Source organism: Bactrocera tryoni, unplaced genomic scaffold (genome assembly GCF_016617805.1).
Source record: "Bactrocera tryoni isolate S06 unplaced genomic scaffold, CSIRO_BtryS06_freeze2 scaffold_11, whole genome shotgun sequence".
NCBI lineage: Eukaryota > Metazoa > Arthropoda > Insecta > Diptera > Tephritidae > Bactrocera > Bactrocera tryoni.
The window spans coordinates 5193760-5218804 of NW_024395824.1; the positions used below are offsets into that span (position 1 = coordinate 5193760).

Sequence of the window (25045 nt, forward strand, 5' to 3'; positions counted from 1 at the left end):
AATTTTATCGGTGACTCGCCGGATACCCGATATTTATAGTCAAAATGGTTTGTAGTTTTTTGTAGTTGAAGCAAAATTTCAATTGGCGGTATGTATACTCGTAGATCATCATTAATTGTTAGACGATACTAGAATTATTACCGAGAGCTTCGGTCGTTATTCCAGCCTATCGAAAATTAAAAGTACATCATTGTAGTAACAATTCTTTTATTTGTAGTCGAACTATCGCATCAGCATTAATGTTTAAACTACCTTAAGAATTAATTTTATCGGTGACTCGCCGGATACCCGATATTTATAGTCAAAATGATTTGTAGTTTTTTGTAGTTAGTGTAGAATTTTTATCCGAATAATAAATTTTGACAAGTCAATAATGGATTACACACAGAATGATTTTAACATCACTATTGAGAGTTTCGCTCATATTCCGAATTTATCAAGAATAGAATCTAATGCACAGTAAAAACATGTTCATAGTTGGTTGAAAACAAATACGCTTTTATGAATATTTTCCCGACTTACCTTGGATTTTGCAGTTCAACATTTTGTTAATGTTCCGGGTCGGAGAAATTTCAAAGTATTCAAGATCGAGTTAAGCAGCAAATAATTATATTATAGAAAAAAAAATAATTATTTTATTAGAAATTATTTATCATTCCTCGATTTTGAGTAATGTACTGATAGATGTATGATTTGGACATTTGTTTTTGAGTGTTCAGAGAAGCAGCTTCCCATATTTCATGGGCGTACGGTAAATATTTCCCATCTTGTAAAAAACTCCACGTTTTAAATTTTTCAAATAAATCGTCACAGGTGAAACGGGGTTTGATCGGAATTGTCACATTTTTATCAGCACAGCTTCCGTCGAAGTGAAGTTTTAGTTATATATATTACTTTATAGAAATAGAATGTGTAGAAAATAAGATATGTCAAGAGCCGATAAAAATTCAATTACATGCTATTTAACGATGCTTACGAATAACAGGAAGATTGTGCAGATCTTGTTTTCAGAAACACGAATGGAAACGAGCTGTGCTGTAATGAACAAATAGGAAATATGTTAGAGATTTTGTAAATGCGGAAGATGTTCTTAACAGAGGTGTATAAAAAAGTTCTGAAATAGGTTATAATGGATATCAACCCGTAAACTAGTATGAAACTATCGCATTTTTACCTCCAGTTGTTGATAAAAATCAGCTTTTGTTTCATAAATACACAGATAACTTTTAAAATAAAAATAATGTATGTTCATTTGGAAAACGCAGCAACAATCATTTTTCCTCACCATGAGAATGCCTTATGCCGGTACCACGTGTATAACCGGAAAAAGATGGCGGATTACGAGGATCTTACAACGCCATCTAGACCCAATACCGTATATTCACGGTTTTTTTTTTTCATTTATAAAACTTAGAAAAACTGATGATAAATTATAAAACTATCTTAAAATTACATTCCAATCTAGCGACGATCGGAATATGAGCGAAACTCTCAATAGTAATGTTAAAATCATTCCGTGGTTATTGATTTGTCAAAATTTATTATTCGGATAAAAATTCTACACTAACTACAAAAAACTACAAACCATTTTGACTATAAATATCGGGTATCCGGCGAGTCACCGATAAAATTAACCTTTCAGGTAGTTTGAACATCAATGCTGATGTGATAGTTTGACTACAAGTAAAAGAATTGTTACTACAATCATGTAGTTTTAATTTTCGATAGGGTAGAAAAACAACCATAGCTCTCGGTAATAATTCTTGTATCGTCTAACAATTAATGATGATCTATGAGCATATATACCGCCAATTGAAATTTCGCTTCAACTACAATAAACTACAAACCATTTCGACTTAGAAAACCAAATATCCGGTGACCTGTCGATTAATTTTGTCCATATGGTAAAAAAAAAAATAAATTCTGGATTAACGGCTCAACTACAAACGAAAAATTAATTACTACAATCCTCGGCGCGTCAAGCTGCTTCGAGTATGCACAGAAATTTTGCAATCGGTTAAAGTGGGGTGCCAACTTCACACAGCTCACACAATAGCCACACATTCGTACTTCTTCAATCGGTCCAGTCCACCTTACTGCCAACATTGCCCGTGGGCTTCTCTAACAGTCCATCACCTGCTCGACGAATGCCACCATTTCACAGCAAACAGGAGGACGATAACCAAACACCTACAACACTTTTGAAAACTACGTTTCTCGAGAACGTTACAAAAATTTCAAAATATTTGGATAAATGCGGTCTAAAACATTTAATATGACATCCTACCTAGCTTAGATAAGAACTTTGTTTTTGTTTTACTTAAGCATGTGTATAGATTTTATGAAGATTTTAAATGTATAAAGCGTGGACAATAGAACTTAATTTTAGTCATCTAGCCTTAGATCCACCAGCGAGCCGAAGGTCCTGGCAGCCAGTGCTCCTTTTTTTCGTGTAAAAATAATTGTATTATTTTTTTTCACATTTATAAATAAATAAATATAACATTGCAAAAATAGATCAGAGGAGGGCGCGTCTTGCGCCCTATGTCTAATCCGTGGATAGTGTTTCGTGCATTTATTGTCAGACATACAAACCGAAGTGGGATTGTGGTGTTCGCAAGGTCCATGAACCATATTGGTTTTCATCACTTCCTAAAATACTGCATCTTCTATGGATCAGGAATTTCCGCAGAAATGATTTCATCAAATATTTGGTGTAACTACTATTCACCATACAAGGAAGAATGTGTGCATGCGGCAAACCTCTCTTTTGCCACTCAACAGAGTACATCTAGCATCTAACAGCACTAAATATACGTTGCTTCAAGATAAAGCCATCAAACATCGTAACTGTTGTTTGAAAAGTCGTGCTGTGACATCGTGACGATCGATTGTTGATTGCCCGCAATGCATAACTCCGCATATACATATGTCATCGCATCCTGCGCGCCACCTCTTCGTGGCATCGTAACAAAATTTCAATATGTAATTGATCACTTTGTGTGAAACACACATGATGTTTTCACTGAATAATTTTCAATAATTTTTCTTTTGCATAGCCGGAATAAAAAAATCAAAATACAAATTTGAACGATTCAAATAATTGAAAAACAAAACAAAAAAAATTTAAAAAAATGGTAAGAAAAAAGTTAGTTCTCCAATTCTCCGACGTTTCCTCACGATCTCTGAAAATTTCATCAAGATTGGTTCAGCGGTCTCGAGCCTTAGCGTTACTAACGATCAAACATTCATTCGTTTAAATGGGAAAAAGAAAAAGGCTGTTTTTCGGCAATTATTCGTAATTTTCTCGCCGTAAAAACCAGCTTTGAACTTCAACGAACATTTAAAAAAGAATTGACCAAATTGGTCCGGGCGTTGTAGAGTTATGCGCTTAGCAACACATTTAGCGATTCATTTTTATATTATAGATTGAACAAATGCTTATGGTTTAAAAAATTATTTTTTTATATATGAATTTTTTGGAATTTAAGAATAAAACGATGAAAAGTAGCCTTTGCCCGTCCCGGGGTTCCAAGCTACATCCTCTGCAATTTTTAGTCAAATCGGTTCAGCAGTTCTTGATTTATAAATATTTACATATATTGCAAAGTCGATGGGGATTTTGCAAAAATTCGGTAAGACCTTCTACAGATCTAAAGGAGTACCTCTCAAATTTTCACGTCTTACCGTGCTGTGGTTCAGACGTTATGCGGGCGCATAACGAAATAGCGTTTGACGAATATACATGCATATGTATATAAGAAAGCTCATACAATGGCCGACAACATATTCCACATAAAACTTATTAGAAAAACAAAAATTATTATTTGATGAGGGGTTCGGGTAACCTGGTGAAACTGTTAATACCAATCGCTACAAACAACAAATGATCACTTAAAACCATACAGTAATCGAAATACCTTCAGAATAGGCCAGAAGACCAGGCCAGGGTTCGGGTAACCTGGTGAAACTGTTAATACCAATCGCTACAAACAACAAATCATCACTTAAAACCATACAGTAATCGAAATACCTTCAGAATAGGCCAGAAGACACGGCAAAGTAATTCTACCTGCACGCAAAGCAAAATTGTCTGGAAGCTGCTGCCCGCCGTATTCACAAGAGTTGGCCTCTTTCCTTTACTATTTGTTTTCATTGGCTGAGTAGCACTTCGATTAGTACGGGGAAGTTGAAAATTAGTTGTCTGATTAGTTTGCTTCAAAAGACGAACATTTCTATTGTCATGGTATCCACAAATTGCCAGAAACGTGGTCAAAATGTCTAAAAGGCATATATTTATATAATTTTTTTAACTTTTCCATTCAAAATTAGTATTTAATTTCTACAAGAAAAATTATACGTTAAGTTAATTGTTAAGATATCTAACATTTAAACGATATAACGCCAACCGGAAGTTTGAAAATCTGAGCTTTTATCTATTTCTGCTATAATACCCGGAAGCGACATTGCTCCATATGACTGGTGATTGTATTATATGTCAGGTACCTTAATGAAACTCGGGGAACATTTTTTAGCATGTGGCATAGTATGTGTTACTGGCAAAGATAGATACATTCGGGTTAATACTACCCACTACTCCCATATTTTCCTGAAGGAATTTCTCGGACTTTAATTCTTGCAAGTTGCCAAAGTATAAAATGTTTGGAACTCGAACTTAGCTCTCTTACTTTTTTGTTTAATTTCATTTGTTTCAGCTATTTATTAAAAAAAAAAAACGTTGTTCAAGGGCGTGGTACAATTTTTACAGGTTTTTGTTTTGCTAAGGCAAAGTGGCAGATTGCAAGTTGGGCGCATCTACTGAGTATTTATGTCCATTTGTGTCGCAGTACAAACATTTCCTTGAAAAGGGTTCTTTGGTGTGGTTTGGTGTGGTTTGGTGAGATTATGAGGATCGTGTGCTTGGATCCACGAAAGGTTTATTTTTTTATGGAAACTGCAGTTTTCCTTTTGTTTTTCTTTCCAAAAGTCCTTAAGTAGTTATTAGTACCGTGCATTTTTGGCAATAATAAAAGCATTAACGACTGCAACATCAAGGTAATAAAAAAATATTTTGTGACACCATTTTTCGCTTTTCCTAATCAATTTAGTTCATCCAATTTGTCAACGTTATTCATGTGCATTTTATAATCGTGTATAATTTTAGGTTATTGATTTCTTGGATGGAAAAATTATCGAAGTACAGCTTATGATTTTTTCCACAAAATTTTAAATTAATTTTTTTACCGCTATAGATCTTTAAACGAAAAACATAACCGCTGCCACCACAAAACAGCCATGTTTGGAATATTCTTTCTGTTGGCTTCTTCGGCATGTATTAAATTAAACAAAAAAAAAAAAAACAGTCCATTCTATAAAAAGCTCTCAATTATCTATCTTAGATAGTACCTCTGAATCTCCCTCGCATTGAAGGAAAATTTAAAAAGGGTTGAACTTTGTAGAGTTTTCTGGACATTGGTGACCTTTTTTGGCATTATGGAGAAATTATTGAAATGTAAATTACTCAAAAGCCAGTGGAAAATTTTGATAGGCCTTCGTTTTGATATGTATCCGACGCTTCTTGGGAATTATATGCTCTGTGACCATTTACAATACGCGCTTTTTCACAGTTTCCGTGTGCCTTTTATTTACAAGGTATACCCAAAATATTAAATTTACCCTCTTTGGTTGAGTTTATATCACATATAATTTGAGTTAACTAGGTGATTTTGGTATATTTAATATTTTGTACACGCAAAAAAGAATACATGAATTTATGACCTACAATATAAATTAATAACATACGAAACATGACTGAAATTATTTAACTTCTTACGTCGAATAAGGAATGTTGAATTATTTCGTAACATTAAGTTCTGCCAACACCTGAAAGTTGAAAGAGAATAAAATGTTCAGTTACCCCCGAACTTAACTCTTCCTTTCGTTTCAAAGTGTGGGAGCATAAAGGGTTAGGTGCACCAGAACTTTAACCTTTTCTCACTCGTTTAAAATTTATTTATTTTCTTACGTTTTTGGTTGAGTTTTCCATTTTGTTAAGAAGTCTAGACTTTTGTATTTAGTAAAGTTAAAGACGCAAAACTGTAGTAGATCTGGGGCAGAGTATATGTTTAAGAGTTTTTTTTAATAGATATCATAGTGAAAATATTTATTTATGAATTTTATTTGCAATAGTCCGAAATATTTATTAGGGTCATAACTAAGCAATAAAATAAGATATGGGACAGAGGATCAGAGGAGCGTAGCACCGCCCATTTTTTGCTAAAATCACATATAGTATATCAGGACCTGCTCTACCAATTTCAAGCAAACACGATACGTAACATCTTTATGTTACAGTACGAAAATTAGCGACATCGGACTACACTACTACTATTTTTTCTCCCATGTAATTTAATTTTAAATTCCATTTGATTCCTTCACTTTCTTATATATAAATCAAGACACAGTTAATTTAACGAGAAAGAACTTCTCACGTATAGTACTTTTGAAGTATACTACCCTATTTCCAGCAATTATCCCGATCGCGCCAAAAATGTCAAGCCCCTAGGTACGGCATGTGTTGACCTAGACCCCAGCACCTATAGTTAACTTTTGACAGAAAATATCGGTCAACCTGGGAGACATATAATTGAAATTCATTTGGTAATGGTATGGCTGTGTGTCAATAATGGGTTTAATCGGGTTAATACTTCCTTTAGTTCAAATTTTCCCAATATAATTGTATGTTTTAATTATTGAGTTTACGTGAGCAATACTAAAATTAATTCAATCAGACCATCCCTCTCTTTTCACAATTTGTCCGTTTTAAGCGAAGTTGTTCAAAATGAGTGAAAATTTTGTGAAACTAAAAAGAAAATCGTTTTCTAAAATTATGGGATTTATGTATACTATATTTAACCTCTTCGAACGAGTTTATATCACATATGTCGCATTTAAAGATATTTTTAATATAATTTTAGCTGACGCGAAGTAATTTGTATCATTGGAGCCAAGTCCAAGTTAATGGCGTTAATATTTCAAACTACGGCTACGTATAAAGCGCTATAGAGCGCGTATCTAGCAATACTATACATCTTTGAAAGGTCTTGACATAACCTACGAAACGACGCTATGCATGATTAGTTTGGATATTGTGTTCAACAGTTATGGACGTGTGAACATGGAGTTCACTAACGCCCTTGTTGGTGTAAAGTTGAACTCCAAAGAGGCTTGGAGGGGGGCTTCTGCGAGGAGGGTATTAAGAAGTTGCCGTTTAGATGGAAAAAGATTATCGAACGAAACGGCGCATACTTGAACTAAATCCGATCACATTAACACTTTTTATAAAGCATTGAATAAAGAGCAAAAAAGCGGAAGGGAGCTATTTGAAAACCTAATACTATAAGGTGTTACTAGCGCCTGAAGTGATTTCTGAAGCTTTGATTCCTGCGAGTTGCGAGAGTATAAAATGTTTTGTTACGCCCAAACTTACACCACCTTACATGTGTTTTATTTTTGCGTTTTTTAGAAGTTTCTCAAGCAATAAAATATCCAAAAAGACTTGATTCGTTAAATAATAAAAAATGGTAGTCTACTTTATTTTAATAGAATTATGTTAAGGGGGAGGTAAGGATTAAACGGCAAAAAAAGAATATATATGTAGGAAGAAATAAAATATAGAATAGGTGGCAGTATTGTCACTGAACGAATAATGTAGTTCAGATGGCAACACTGCAAATCAGCTGTTATTGGACGAAGCATCCATCAGCAGCCATCATGGATCATCCATTTTTGTTATATAAACTTTGTTATATAAACTATGATTGTTCAAACGGGGAGTAGTGAAGAAGACGCTGTGTAATGCGGTCGCGTTACCGCGCTGAATTATGGAATAAAAAATACAGTTTACAATTAATACGCCGTATTCTTTTGAAGTAAATCCTACATTTGGGGGCTCAACCGGGATGGTCCGGAATGTGTTGATGTGTTGTGCGGATATAAAAACAATTTAAAGACATTTTTTTTGAAATAAACATTTTGGTGAATTTAACATTTTATAAGTGGCTGTAGAGACAGCGTGAGTACGTTGGAATGTACCGTTTGACTTCCATACTCATCTTCGCGTAGTGAAATTTGGTGAACAATTTTATACTTATTCTGTGAAATGTAGAATTGCGATCGGACAAGTGGCTGTACCAGTGCGTCAACAGTGGTCAGCATAGAACAGTATCCCTTTTTTTAAATGAAACTTTTCGTACATACGTTAAAAACAAAGACAGTGAACTATTAATTTCGTTTAATCCACGTGAGAAGACTCGGTCAAATCTATTGCTGATTTAAGTGCGTAAAGAAAATAAAAAGTGCTGCAGTAATCGCAGGCTATAAGGCGGCAGAACTGCAAATATCGTGTTTGTCGTTCGAGTATCAGTGAGCAGAATATAGCTGAATAAGTGCCGGAATCTGTGAAAGTTTAACACCTTCGGTGGTACATAGAGACCACGAGGGTACTGTACCTGTACCTAAAGTCCAAGGAGCGTGAAATAATTCCGTTACAACGTCAGTGACTAACGGCACGCTCACAGAAATAGCAGTACTGCTACTTGGTGAAAACGAAACACACGAAGCAAGCGGTAGCGGTATATAAGTATATACAGCGGGGCACATCAGCAGACAACGGCAGCGACGAGTATATATGTAAGTGCTCAGCAAACACCAAACGCAGCATAACAACGCAGCAGACAGCAAAGCATCACAGCTGCAGCAGCAAAGCATCGCAGCGGTTAGCAGCAGAACAACGCAGCAGCAAAGCATCGTAGCAGTAGGCGGCGCACGAAGTAAGCAGAACAACGACAGCAGAGAAACGAGAGCTAAGATAAGTTATAATGATTTTGTAGTTAGTTGAGTAGAAGAGTGTGTTATTTGCACTCAGTTGCGATGTAATGTAGTAGAATGTGTAGCTTTTAGCTCGTAAGCAAAATCGAAATGTACATTTGTTTCTAAGAACCAAAATTAAATTTGTAAAAGCGTATATCTAAATTGATATTTTATAAGAGTTAAGAGAAGAGAAAATTTGTAAGATGGATGCCGAAACAATTAAGGCAATGACGGTAGAGACGTTAAAGGAAAAACTAAGGGAACTAGGTTTATGCGTTACGGGTAGGAAAAAGGAATTGCAACTGCGTTTGCTACAACATTTAGTTTTTGGCGATGAGCAAGATGAAGGGGGATGCGACGACGAATCGGAAAATTCGTTGTACATTGATGTAAATGCGGCTCCATCGAATTCGCAAAGGGTGTCATTTTCGTTGCGTGACATTAAAGACAGTGTTTCAGATTTTTTTGGTGATGATACTTGCGATGTTCGTCACTGGGTTGAGGAATTTGATGATATGGCTAACACGGTCGGTTGGAATAATTTAGAACGATTTGTATACGCTAAACAACTGCTTAAGGGAGCAGCGAAATTGTTTGTACGTGGATTAGTAGGAGTAAGAGATTGGGCTAGTTTAAAGCGTTCTCTTATCGATGAGTTTGGGGAAAAATTATGTGCGTCTGAAGTGCATCGAACGTTAAGAAACCGGCGTAAACAGCCAAAAGAAAGTTTTCAAGAATATCTTTATGCTATTTTAGAAATAGGGAAACAAATCTCTTTAGATGAAAGAAGCGTAGTAGAGTATTTCGTGGATGGCATACCAGACGTTAAGGCGAATAAGAGTATGTTATATCAAGCGAAAACGGTGGGCGAATTGAAAGAACAAATCCGCATATACGAGAAAGTTAGAAGTGTGCAAACTACAGTAGGCAAAGGATACGTGGAACGGTTCGCTACAGAGAGTAAAGAATCGATGAAAAAGAAGTGTTTTAAGTGTGACAAGGAAGGTCACATAGCAAGAGCCTGTCCGGAGGCTAGGTCTAGTAATGTCGTTTGCTTTAAGTGCAAACAAAAGGGGCATTATTCTCATCAGTGCAAAGAGCAAAGGGATAAGACGATAAAAAGGGAACGGGTAAATACAATTGATCGCAACGTAGAAACGTCCACCAGAAAAGGCGGAATGATCTTCGTTGATGCAACTATCAACGGTTTTACCTTCAGTGCACTAGTGGATACAGGGTGTATCATGTGTATCATGAGGTACGATACCTTAGTGATGTTAGGAGATATAAAGCTAGTTGGAGAAAAACAAAAATTGTTCGGTGTAGGTAAAGGCGTGCTTACGACATTAGGCAGCTTTACGACCGATATTTCAATAGAGGGGTTGTCATTAAATGTAACATTTCACGTGGTTAGGGAAAGTGATATTCCGTATGCAGCCATAATTGGAAATGATGTACTTCGCGATGTCGAGTTAGTTTTTAGAGAAGGTAGTGTTGAGTTCAGGAAACTTGTGAGGACTGCTAACGAGGTAGTGAAGCACACAGGGATCGGGGAGATTCCTGGGGGTGCGTGTGGTGGAGCTGAAGTGTTTGTGTCAGCCCACCAAGGTGCATGCAGTGATGCTGAAGTGTTTGTGTCAGCTCACCGGGGTGCAAGTGGTGATGTTGAAGGGTTTGTGTCAACTCACCGTGAGTTAGGAGACTATGGGAATAGTCAAATTGAAGTTTCCGAGGAACAAAAGGACATTACCGAACCGGTATTAGAAACGAGGTCGGAAGTCATGGATGACAATGGGTTAAACAAAGTGTTCAGGGTATTGTGTTCAATGGGAACGGCAATGTTTGAGAAGTCAGATAAAGTGGATCTATCGCATCTGCCGATAGACGAGGCCAAAGTAGTTAACAGTTGGATTAATAGTTATTATCCTAGGAAGTCGAGTAAAACGCCAGTACAGATGAAATTGTTATTAAAGGATGAGAAACCGATATTTCAGCGGCCACGTAGAGTGTCGCAAGTGGATCAGAGACGTATTGATGAAAAGGTAGAGCGTATGCTTAAAGAAGGTATTATTCAGGAGAGTGTGTCGGAATACGCCTCTTCAGTTGGGTTAGTTACAAAGAAAAACGGAGCAAAACGGTTTTGTTGCGACTATCGCAAGATTAACGAGAAAATAGTCAGGGACAATTTTCCAATGACAGTGGTAGACGAAGCATTAGACAGGTTACAGGGTGCAAGGGTCTTCACCACATTGGACTTGAAGAACGGATTCTATCATGTGCCAATAGAACCAGGGTCTCGCAAATACACGTCTTTCGTAACTCAGAACTGCCAATATGAGTTTTGTTTTGTTTTTGTTCAGTCATAATATACATGGACGATATCGTCATTCCCGCCAAGGATGAGATCGAAGGTCGAGAGAAATTGGAAAAGGTATTAAGACATGCAAGTGAAAACGGTTTGCACATTAGATGGGAGAAATGCCAAATTTTAAAGAGAAAGATTAATTTTTTGGGGTTCGTTGTGGAGAACGGGGCAATTTTGCCTTCGGAAGAGAAGACGAAGGCAGTCAGGGCATTTCCAGTACCAACTAGTAAGAAAGAATTACAACGATTTTTAGGTTTAACTTCATACTTCAGGCGTTTCATCCAAAATTATGCAGTTAATGCGAAGCCGCTAACAGATATGCTTCGTCAGGACGAAAAGTTTGGGTTGAGGGAAGAACAACTCTTAGCAATTCAAGATCTGAAGCGTGCGTTAGTAAATGCGACCGCATTGAAGCTTTTCAATCCACATGCGGAAACAGAGGTGCATGCTGATGCGTCAAAATTTGGTTACGGTGCAGTCTTACTACAAAGGGACGCAGAAGACAATCTGTTACACCCCATCGAATATATGAGTCGTAAAACCACAAGGGCGGAAGAGAAATATAGTGCTTTTGAACTTGAGGTTCTTGCAGCTATAAAGGCATTACAGAAATGGCGTATATACTTAAGAGATATTCAGTTTAAAATAGTTAGCGATTGTAACGCTTTCGCTATGACAGTCAAGAAACAAGACGTACCAGACAGGATCATGAGGTGGGCAATGTACCTACAAGAATATAATTATGTAGTTGAACATAGGTCAGGAACTCGCATGAGACACGTAGATGCTCTAAGTCGTGCATACTGCTTATTAGTAGAAGACTCGTTAAAGTTTAGGATAAAAGAGGCGCAAATGCAGGATGATTGGATAAGAGCAGTGCGGAAAATTAATTTTCAATTTAGAGACTGTTAGTAAATCGTTTACTGTTATATTTGTAGAGTGCTCGTTGGTTAGTAAATTCCTAACTTTATCGCTATTTAAATAAATTGGATTTATTAACTGTATCTTACCCAAAGTGACTGAATATATGGCTGATTCTATTTCGTCTATCAATGCACTGTTTCTTGCTGATATCAATTCAAATAAGTTTTCAGTGTCACGTTCATGCTCTTTTGTAGAGCTATTTTTTTTTACGGTGTCAGTTAATTGATTTATCTTTACTCGTAATTGATTATTGATATAGATCTGTTCGTCATTCGCTTCAATTAAAGATTCTAGCAGTGTTTGGAGTTGGTTAAGGTCATCGAAATCGGGAGCTACCGCTTTATATTGAGAGAGTGCCTAGAAAGTTAGTACTACGAGAGTATCGGTAGTGAATTCTTAGTAAGTCCAGTAATCGTAAAATGCGGTCTATGCCCAGTTGCAATGTCTTACGTATGTGGGATGTTGGAAAGTTGTCGAGAAGGTTGTACGTTTGTTCGGCAATGTTTTCATAATTGGTTCAGTTTAGTTCGTGAATTAAGTGCTTGTATTGACGGTAGATGGCAACATCTCCCTCCGATATTGGTATGTACAAGGTGCATTCCAAAGTAAACAGGAATCTAGCGCCCCCTGGTAGCGCCATCTATATGCCGACTGATGCGTTAGAATCTGCTATTTTTATCGATTATCCAGTGGGAACTTCATGACATTTCATCAATTCAAAGTGAAGCTATTACGTTTTAAGTGACAGTATGTTTGTGTTATCGGTACGAACATGAGCTTCTAACAAAGAGCCAACATTAAATTTTGTTCTAAAATTGGTAAAACTTTTACCGAAACAATTGATCAAACAAGTTTATGGCACTGATTGCCTATCCCGTAGCAGAGTGCACGAGTGGTTTCAACGTTTTCTAAGTGGTGGTGAGTACATAAATGACGATCAACACGTGGGCCAACCAAAATCCGTTATCACCGGAAATTCCATCGAAACTGTTTGTCGTGAATTCATCAAAAACCAGCCGAAATCATCATTGAAATTCATGGATATGGAATTGAACATCTCCAAAACATCGATTTATCGCATTTTGACCGAACATTTGGGCTTACGAAAGGTGTGTGCCCAGTTTGTTCCGGACAAATAGCATTCGAAGGACATCATTGTGATCGATTATTTGACCAATTCACATTTTAACCGTTAACCACTCCCCGTATTCACCTGATATGGCACCGTGCGACTTCTTCCCTTTGGAAAGCGTTATGCAGACGTAGACGCCATTCAAAAGGCATGCACCGGCATACCGGCCAACGAGCTAAAATACTCGTTCGACATGCTTTTTGGCCGTACAAAAAGCTGTATTGAAGCAGAAGGAGACTATTTTGAATAAAATAAATTGATTTTGCCGAAAAAACCATTTGTTCTGTTTTTTAAAGTCCTGTTTACTGTGCAACACACCTTGTATATTGAATTAGTAAAATATAAAATTTCCAACCGTGCTAATGCGTTAAGCATTAGGATCAGGAGCGTAATGATTGAAAAAAATTTATCTTAGATTACTTTTATGGATTTTTTTGCCGTTAACTAAAACGGTTGTTCCCAAATCCCTTTCTACTACTTTTTCTGTGTACAGTTTGTTTAATTTGCATCCCAATCTTTTGTAAGATTTTAGAAAAACTTTGTCACCTGGTTTAAACATTTTGGTTTGCCATATCTATTATGGTAATTAAGTTCGGAGGTTTGGGGTTTTAATAAGAAGTTTTTAATTTCGTCAAGGAATTTTGATGAAGCAGAATGAATCACGTCAATAAGTCGTTGCCCAGTTACCGAATGTATTGTCCTATTGTAGATATTTGTAGACTGCGAGTAGAATAAGGTCATTCGTGTCATTAAGTCCCTGGCTTAGTTTAATACAACGATTAATCTCGGAAAGAGTTCCGTGAAATCGTTCTATCTGCCCATTTGTTGTTCTATGATGTGGGGTCTGTTTCGTATTGGAGTTTTTCCCCTTTCAGGATTTGGAGGGTGGCTCTGATATTTTGCTTCCTTAGTATAATTTCCTTCAACATTTTTCGCATGTTTGGAAAATAGTAATCCCTTAATATTTCAGAACATTTTCTTTGAGAGACCGGTGTGCTCTATTATGTTCCGTATGAAGAATTTCTTTCTGATCATCCTCGTTAAAGATGTCAGTGACCAATGATTTTGTATGAACAAATTTTACTGATGAAAAGGTGCTTTTAACTTTGTTTTGACTTTTTCCTAAAACACATAGGTCACATAGCAAATCATTTGTAACATTTGGGCTGATACAGCTGCTCAATTGATAAAAAAATTCGTCTATATTTTAAAAAATTATATGGTGTCTAATTCCTGATTGAAATAGACTTTTTGTAGTTTTTGAATTTGTGTCCCCACCTTCAAAGATAATCTGCTGAAAAAATTAATTTAGCGGATTTATAACCGTATAAATTACTTTTGTGGATGAATTTTCGCTGTGAACGGTTTCGTCGCCTGAGCTGGGCGTATCCTTGTATTCTAAACTGTTTATGTGTTGTCTTGACAACGCATCTGCGACAATGTTTTCCTTGCCGGGTTTGTAATGAAATTAAGGGAGAACTCTTCTGCAAAGACTCTCCATCTTTTCAATTTTGCGTTAGGGTTTTTATCTGATATCGAATAGATAAGCGGTTGGTGATCAGTGAATATCTTAATATTATTTGCTGCATACAGATAGTTTCTTAATTTTTGAAGAGACCAAACAATCGCGAGGAGTTCTCGCTCATTCGTTGCATAGCTTTCTTCAGTTTGTGTTAACGTTCGTAATAACATAGTGATGGGTCTGCCACCTTGTGAAAGTACTGCACCCAAGGCGTGTGAAGACGCATCCGTGGTTAAATCAAAAGTTTTTTCATAGTCAGGATAAAGAAGAAGTATGTCTTCTGAAGATAGAATGTATTTAATTTTTTGAAACGCTTCATAAGCTTCGTTGTCGAGAGTAATTTTTATATTCTTGGAAATGTTAGTACTTATTCTACCGTTTTCTCCCCGTAGATATTTCGTAAAAGGTTTCGCTATTAACTATGTCTTTTATTTTATTTTTGGAGGTTTCAATCTCATCTTTTGAGACAACAAATCCTAAATCTGGTGGAACCCAGATTTCAAGTCTATTGTCGTAAAAATTGATGATTTTCCTAGATTTGAAAGATTTCCGGATAATCGGGTATTTGTCGCTAATAGTTTTCTCGTTAAGTTTCTTCTTCCCTGCGGCATCTGTTCTTTTTTGGGAACAACCCATACTGGACTATTGTATGGTGAGCGAGATGGTCTAATGATGCCGTCTGGCAGAAGATCATTTACTTCCTTGTTAATAAATTCAGACGCTGCCATAGGATATGGATAAGGTTTGGAGTAAACTGGTTCATTGCTAGTTGTTCTCACGGTTTCTATGATGTTTATATTGAACGGCAATGCCTCGTTAGGATCAGAAAATATAGCTGCGTATTTCGCCTTTATTCGTTCCACATCTCCTTTTACAATTACGTTATTAACGTCGCTACAATGTAAATACATAAGTTTTTCCAAACCCCCTTCATAAAATAGAATTCCTTTCTTGATGTCCAGCTTCGCATCGATTTTCCAATAATACCGTCAAACGTGTCAGGTGTAGGTGAAATAAAAAAATCTAAATTCGAATTGAAAATATGTACGGTGGATTTTTCTGCAATTTTATCTACCCCGTGAGTAGAGCTTACTACAAACTGGGACGTAATGGGTTTTATATCCCTCCAGTTTGCTGGATTTAAATAATTTTTCTATCCATCGGTATCAACAAAAATGTTTAGAGTTCTTCCTTGAAATGTCCTGCTAGCGTATGGTAGCAGGGATCTACCCCTTAAAAATTAATTTCGTTTGAAATTTCTTCAAGATTCGAAATCTACAAATTCATTATATTCGTCTTGTTGATCATCTTTGTAAACTTCGGTGGAAGGATATTGATCTAAATGGCTTATGCGTTGTAATTTATTGTTAAAGCGGTCGCTATCGCGATGTCTTTTTTGGGCTAAATGCATACCGGAGCTCCTGGGGTATTGATTTTCGAAAACTGTTCTACCTAAAGGAAAATCTCTATTATTAAAGGGAGCTGGATTCGATGGAGTGGTATTAAATGAAGTCACTTGCTGTGTGCGAGACTCATTCGATCGATCATTTCTTTGAGGGACTTGGAATCTGGAAAGACTTGAATCTACTTCCATAGGCGTTGGTCGTGTCTGAGGTTGTCCGTTTTTTTTTAGGAAATGGTACATTGTTTCTCTTCAGAGGCCAACTGTAGTCGGAAATTCTATTATCAGAAAATGAAAATCTGTGAGCAAATAACGAACGCGTCTGATTTTATTCAAGCTGTTGAGCGAGTGCCACGGCCGATGCCATATCCGATGTCCGTGATGAAAATAAGATATCACACATCACATATCATATCTTATTAATTACGGCTGTTAGTTTCTTTTCGACTTCATCGTAAAATTCTGTTATTGTCGGGGGTAGACATTTCCTGTTCCAGTATGTAAATAGGTTTTTAATCTGCATAAGTAAAATCAAGCCTAGCTATAATTGCACTATTTTATTCCTTATGATGGCCACAGCCTGATAATGTTTAAAACTGTTCTGAAAAATTGTATATGCCGTGTGAGCTGTCTGACGCCACTACACGTAATTCCCGTCTCGTCTGTTCGGTTGCTGCTCGAATGGCGGTATTCAGTAAGGTCCGAATTGTGGTTTCGTCCATTTTACGTCAAGATACTGTTAACTACTAATAGTTCTGTATTCTCCTAGTCACTTTGTAATAACATTCCTGCAGCTGATCTTTTTAATTTTCCCTGTCGCTTTGTTACAATATTAATTAATCAATATCAATTAATGTTTTAATACTTTTCTTATTCAAAATATTACGTAATGAGCACTCTTCTTACAGCTTCAATATTGGTCCAAAAAAATGGTGTTCCTGAAGTTTTCCTTTTGCTTCTTAGACTTCATGAAATCTCCTATATGCTGGTTTGTAATGTTTCTCTTTTCACAGGAATAGCTCTGAAGTTTTAGCTTCACGTAAATAGTTGTTTTGTATTTTGAATTCAAATAATCCTTTATGTTGGTTTGTAGGTAAATAGGTTTTATCTTTCGATTGCAAATAAACGGTTTTACGTTTATTTTCCTCTACATACGAATTTTATTTTAACTTCACGTAAATAGCTTTTTTAATTTTTTGGAAATTTTTATTTCACGTCAATAGATTTTAAAATTTACGATGAAATGGGTTCGAACCCACGGCAAGGTTTAGTTTGATTTATTTTATTTCCGTACGATGTAGGGCAGCCGTTGGCGACGATTGACCTATTACAACTGACTTTTCGGTGCTACACCTGAATACCTAACACCTATGAAATCACACTTGTCATCACCTCACGTGGACTGCCGCATGATTACATATCGCTGATTCAGCAATTCTCACGGTTTGGGACTGTTGGTGTCGTTCGCTACTGGTAAGCGTTTCCGTTGTTATGTCAGCAACTTGAGCCTCGCACTTTGTTGCTTGCGTTGCAATCACAGGCATAACTGTACTTGTAGTTGTGGGCTACTGTGATTTGTTAACTTGTACAAATTATGCACGTATATCGAAATACTCACCTTTTTTCGAAACAACGAAACGTATAAATTCTTTAACTTTTGAATTCAAAGAAATATTTGACGATTCTCACTTTTTCGTAGTTCCCAGAGGTATAATCATTTAGAGAGTAATAGCTTAAGAAATAATATTCTAGTTAATGTTAGTATCCTTAACTAATAATTGATATTTTGTTTGGTCTGGTCAAAGAATTTTTAACGCATTTGAAATTACAAATATAAAAATAAAACTCATTGAGTAAGTTATTGTTGTAATATTTTCAGGAACGTGTTTCAAGTGCAATGGACGCGTAATAGGAGAGAACTCTGGTTGTACGGCTATGGAGCAAATTTTCCACACCGCGTGTTTTACGTGCGCACAATGTACGGTGAATCTGCAGGGTAAACCATTTTATGCCTTGGATGGAAAACCGCTTTGTAAATATGACTACTTACAAACATTAGAGAAATGTTCAGTATGTATGAAACCGATAATGGAACGTATACTTCGTGCCACTGGCAAACCCTATCATCCTCAATGCTTTACGTGCATAATTTGTGGAAATAACCTTGATGGGATACCATTTACTGTAGATGCAACGAATCAAAATTACTGCATAGCCGACTTTCACAAGTAAGTAAAGACACTAATAAGGTACCGAAATAAAACCTTTTAGAGACGGCGACGTTCGGATGAAATGAAACACAATCCTACAAAGGAAATCCAGGTGCTTAAAAAATTTGTATTGCTATATTTCACCATATTTGGGTTAAAGTCGGAATAGCATTATATTTTCGGGGTTGACATTGCAGATAATCAAATCGGAAAGTTGCCACGTTTACAAACTATCGCGAATCGCTTATAAGGCTATAACTAAGTCAAAAATAATGCTACGGAAGGATGTGTCCCGCTCCTAATAGATTCGGTGCACATATCTTAAATCGACTTCTATATAGACAAAATTTGGTAAAAATAATTCTCGCTCGCATTCCACACAGTGGACAACCATGCTGATTGCCCAGCCAAGAGTTGTTGAAAACTGTTAAGAATGGATAATTCTCTAACGAAGACAGTCGAAGATATTAAATTAACCACAAATGCAGATCACTTACTTTCAAGATAAAACAATATTATGTTGTATGCGTATGTATGGGTCTTTCTCTCACCAATAGGTAAATCTATATGACGATAAAGAACCGAAACATTATCTTCTCCCCTCAAACCCCTTAAAAACTTTCCAAGACCATCTGGTCTGTTTAAATTAAATTTCTTTTTGAAGTTATACTTCTAATACGAGTTCGGAAAAGGTTGCGATAGATTCAGGTTGCGCAACCTTGCTCGATATGAATCTACGCAACCTTGTCTGCGAAGATGTTCGAGCAGCAAGCGAAGCGGTGACAATCGGCGATCGCTTGTTCGTTTCTTTCGGCACAGCTCGGGTTTTTACCAACAACACAATGTTGCCATGCTTATGCTGTTGTGGTTTTTGTAGAACAATGTTTCAATTTTTGGTTGGTGACATATTCAATTTAAAATAAATTCTGTTGGGATTCGAACCTACGTGCTCGTCGTCGCTTTTGAAGCGCTTACCACCAACACCACCATTGACGCTTGAATTGAGTTGTCCTAATTATGGTTTGGTTATGCATGAAAGAAATATACAATGGATCGCCGATTGTTACCTCTTTCCTTGCTGCTGCTGCGCATATGTATGTTTGTATGCTTGTTCATTATTGAAGTTATACTCCTTTTTCTTTCCATTGTCTTTAATTTCTGCGAATTCTCAACTATTTTATGTGCCCTTTTATTGAAATACCCTGCGTTGGCCGTTGAAAAATTAAGGCTATACTTTACAGGATTATTTCTGTAGTTAGTCTTCATTTACATTTTTTGGAAATCGACCCGCGATGACGAGGTATATCGTTTTATCTGACAGCGTGAGGTTTAGAAGTTCATTTCTAATTTTGTCTTGTGGCATATTAGAAATGATGTTTCTTCGAAAATCGTTCGCTTACAACGGATAAAACGACTTCTTAGTGGTAATTTTAATGAATAAATTCCTTTTGGTTGAAATGCTCTGCGTTGGCCGTTGAAAAGTTAAGACTATACTTCTCAGGATCATTCATTTCTTCAAAGAAATTAATGACCTTTAGAAATATGCATATTGCCATTATTTCGTTGTCATTTTCATATTCGTAGCAATAGAATTTCTATGGCATAAGCAAAGGAATGGTCGCCGATTGTCACCCCTTGCCGCTGTAGCAGCTTCGCTACCAAACCTGCGTATTATATAATGTATACGTATGATCGTGAATACATATCGACGCAGATTTTTGCGAGAAGCACCAGAAAGTTGTGCAATTTATGATTTTTAGCTTTTGCCATCGTCGCGAGAAGACGATTTGTTGGCAAAAGCATGCTCGGGGATATAATAAATTATAATAAATTTATAAAATGTGAATTTAAGTTTTCTAGTTTTCTTTCATACAAAATGATATGCATTTCTTGGAATATCATTAAGAAGTATAACTTCATCCGCGCGTAGGGACTCTACGCACCTTTTTTTATCACTGGAATTCTTCGTCTCATTATTTGTATTTTTCATAAAATCCAAGTTGAATTTTTATGACGTTGCTTAAGGCATGGATAGGCACTCGATTTTCATATTTGAAGCATACATACTCTTGCAATCTGTTGTTGCAGAGTATTATAGTTTTGTTCACCTAACGGTTGTACGTATCACCTAAAACTTAGCGAGATAGATGTAGGGTTGTATAGTACATATTTAAATGATAAGAGTCCGTCCGTGCAAGCTGTAAATTGAGTAAAAATTGAGATATCTTAATGTGGGTTTCTTAATACAAAAAAATTACGAGTTCGTGGATGGGTGTAATCGGACCACTGCAGAATGATTGCGCCCATAGGCCAAAATTCAAAATACTCTGTTTGACTGCTTGATTTGTATGATCAAACTTTAAACTCAAATAAGAATCTTTAAGTTCTTACCGCTGGTGGGGGAAAATAAAGACCATATTCGAGCTGAGAAATCTTTCATTCTAATTTAATTTTGATATTTGTAAGCCTTATATAGGGGAAGACGGGGTAGATTTGACACTTTCCTTTAAAAGTCCTTTATTTTCTACTAAATATAATATAATTTTAAATGAGTTACAGCTTTAAAACCACCAGGGTTTGGATACTTAGTGATGAAAGTAAAAAGTTGGAAAAACACGCAAGGCTATTTTTTATTTAAAATTAAAAAATAATACATAATTTTTCAAATGTCCACCACTAAGGGGCACATTTGACTTATTCGGGGGCACATTTGACAAGCATATTTTCCGTGAAACTTTCTTTTTTTTTAATTAAATTTGGTTTTCATTTAAATAAAACTCATCTTTTATAGTTTGTTTCTGAATGTTTTATTAAAATAAATGTAAATGTATTCATAAAATAATACCACTATTTTTGGAAAAACATGCATATCAACGACAATTATTTTGGGAAAAGAAGATAAAATTCAATATTTCAAAGTTTATCAAAACGTATTCTCCAGCCTTTAAATTCTCATCATCCAATAACGAAAATTTTAGCAAACAATTATCTTTGTTGACACATTTCTCTGTGCTGTCTGATCTCAGACTGATAATACTTTCGTCAGATGATGTAAGGTTTTCATTTAATGAACGCTTATTTTGTTTTGACTTTTGTTTTTTTTTTATTTTTCTTGCTTTCTGTTGAAAATTTTAGAGAACGTTTGGAAAACTGAGTGATTCTCTTAGTTTGGAAATCCAAAGCTCGATTTTTTTCTGGTGAACTAGTGAGGATTCGCGAAGATCCACGTTTCTGTGTTATGTTTGGCGCCAAACGCGCAATAGGCCTCAAATGTTCTAGTGTTAAAGTTTGCGTTGGAGTTACTTCAGAAGCCCGTGCAAGCGATTGAGAACTTATAGGAGTGATCACTAGTGTGTTTGGTGGATAGACAATTGGTAAATTATCTTGCTCTTGCTCCAATTTCACTAAGAAATCACTATCCATGAATATCTGTGAATTATATAATTATATATTACTCGTAGTAAAAGCCATTTCAAATGGATGATGAGTCAATTTTGCTACATCGTAAATGCTTATATGCTTTCCATGATGACTAATCATAAAATCACTGAAGGACTTCTTGCAAAATTTTTTGAAAGGCCCGAATACTGAAACGTCTAGTGGTTGAAGACGGTGAGAAGTATGCGGTGGAAATGACTATAAAGTTATGCCGTTATCACGGCAATATATATTATGCTTTCAAGACTACAATGTGAAGCGTGATTATCCAGTAAAATTAAAATTGGTTGCTCTTTACAGCAGTTGCTGTTCTTTTGAATATGCTTCAGTACGTCTGTGAAAAGTTCGGCAACCATCCACCCAGATTTGGAGTTCAAAATGAGATATCCTGGGAAACATCCTTGTGAAAACCTAACGTTTGCACGTATTCTAGGAAAAACATACACTGGCGGCAGATGGTTTCCACATGCATTCATTATGCCAACCATGGCCACCAAACTTCCGCGCTCTGCAGATACAACCTGTGCAACCGAACGTTGTCCTTTCGCAGCAAGGACCTATAATGAAAAAAGAAAATAAATCAGTGCAAATAAAACAAATATTTATAGGTTTTTTGCCTTAGGAGTGTGCATGACAGTGGTTACGCCAGTTTCATCTAAATTGTATATGTCTTTAGGCTCAAAAGAATACTGTGCATATATCTGACTCAAGTTTTGGAAAAATTCCTCCACCACTGCTTTTGTAAAACCCCTGAGCCTGGCCAAGCTTGTTTTTTCAGGCATTCGTAGTGTGAGGGATGGATTTCGCTTCAAAAAGCCGTAAAGCCAACTTTCTCCAGCTGCCTTGTTAGTTTCCCAAGTAGATAGACATGGTATGTTATTAGCGGCAACAAATCTTTTGAATATATCATACGACAATCCATATGCAAAAAACGCACACTTCTTAGCATATTCGACTAATTGCTCCTCTTGAACTCTCGTTAGCGTTTGATGTCTTGTGTATTTAGAGTGATAAATTAAATTTTCATCACAGCTACTCTCATTTCCAGAATCTGAATCGTTCCTCAAAGGATCTAGTTTCTTCAATCGCATGATCAAAGTTGTTCTTTTCAATCCGTACTTTTCCGCTGCTGACGTAGCTGTTTCGCGTTGATGCTTTATGTCTGCAAGAGCATTTTTCATATCATCCTCACTTATCTGACATCGGTTGGTATTTTTCTTATAGTTGCGCACCATTGCTAAAGTAATACTTAGCATTAGAAAACTCCTTAATTGTTTTAACATTACCAAATGATAAATGGGGTACGTTTGACATTTATCAAATGTGCCCCTTCTAGACAAGTCAAAGGTGCCCCATTCCACTCACCGTTTCGTTTTTTTATATTTTGCAAATTCTATTACACTTCGGATAAACACACTATTTATTTTCATAGCACACATAAACGGAGTAACCAATTTCGTAAGATACTTTAAAATATGTATTTTATTGTTTAAGAAAGACTTTTCTTCCGATCTACCGAAAATTACAATTACGTTCCCGAAAATAGAAAAACACGTGTAACTCTGTTACGCGTTGGAATATAATTGTGAAATTTTTTGACGCTTCGTTTAGTTCAATAATGGTGGTGGCCACGTTTTTACATTTTCAAGAGACTGAAGTCAAATGTGCCCCAGTGTCAAAGGTACCCCGTCTTACCCTACTATGTTGGAAATCTTTCTTTAAAAAAAGAAAAAACAGAACAAATGGTGTTTTCGGCAAAATGAATTTATTTTAATCAAAATAGTCTCCTTCTGCTTCAATACAGCTTTTTGCAAGGCCCAAAAGGTTGAACGAGTGTTTTAGCTCGTTGGCCGCCAGTATGTCGGCGCAAGCCTTCTGAATGGCCTCTTCGTCTGCATAACGCTTTCCTATCATCGAAAAATGCATATTTCCGAAAAGGAAGAAGTCGCACGGTGCCATGTCAGGTGAAAACGGGGAGTAGTTAACGGTTAAAATGTGAATTGGTCAAATAATCGATCACAATGATGTCCTTCGAATGCTGGATTCTTAGCAATTTTTGGTCGTCAGTCTATTTGTCCGGAACAAACTGGGCACACACCTTTCGTAAGCCCAAATGTTCGGTCAAAATGCAATAAATCGATGTTTTGGAGATGTTCAGTTCCATTTTCATGAATTTCAATGATGATTTCGGTTGATTTTTGATGAATTCACGACACACAGTTTCGATGGAATTTCCGGTAATCACGGATTTTGATTGGCCCACATGTTGATCGTCATTTATGTCCTCACAACCACTTTGAAAACGTTGAAACCACGTGCACTCTGCTAGTGGATAGGCAATCATCACCATAAACTTGTTTCACCAATTGAAACGTTTCGGTAAACGTTTTACCAATTTTAAAACAAAATTTAATGTTGGCTCTTTGTTCGAAGCTCATTTTCGCATCGACAACACAAACGTACTGACCTAAAACACAATAACTTCACTTCCAATTGATGAAATGTCATGAAATTCTCACTGCACAATCGATAAAGATAGCAGATTCTAACGCACCAGTTGACATATACTTATAGATGGCGCCACCAAAGGGCGCTAGATTCAAAAAGTCCTGTTTACTTTGGAAAACATCTCGTACAATGCAATACAAGTGTGCGCGTGTGTTATCGTAGGGTTTATGCTGTGGGGTTTGGGATTATTTTCAAGTGAATTGCCTAAATGTATATCTTATCAATATGTTATCGTTTGTATACATATTAACCTAAGTAAATATATTTATATTGTTGTAAATTTAAGTGCATGCGTATTGCATATTAATCCATACGTGCCTCATATATGTATTTGTGTTGCATATAAATGCACATATTTTTTTGTGTAATAAGTATTAAATGGCACCCCGTGGCACCAATGCACATGTTCATTTTTGAACATACTCCATCTAAAAATATTTAGTCAAAATATATACAAATTGTCTCAAAATTGCCCATATTTCTTTATGGAAAACCAGTTTTGTCTGGAAATCTAGCGTGACATACCATAAATAGAATGCAAAGCGATAACACATGTTCATTTTTCAGCGCAGCGGAGTTATGTTTGCATTTCGTCACATGGAAATTGCATTTCAAAGTGGTCAAACGTTCGTTATAGAGGTCCGATTTCGATTGTCAATACACAGTATTAATG

General features: G+C 36.3%; 1 protein-coding gene and 1 pseudogene across 1 annotated transcript in view; both read left to right on the forward strand.

Moving 5' to 3' along the window:
- Positions 1 to 25045, forward strand: part of LOC120779436 (LIM domain-containing protein A) — a 699457-nt gene that overhangs the window by 635569 nt on the left and 38843 nt on the right. Inside the window, exon 7 of the mRNA XM_040111673.1 lies at positions 18096 to 18444. Coding sequence (XP_039967607.1) covers positions 18096 to 18444 — 349 coding nt within the window. The remainder of the gene's footprint in view (positions 1 to 18095; positions 18445 to 25045) is intronic.
- Positions 19651 to 19852, forward strand: LOC120779922 (annotated as a pseudogene).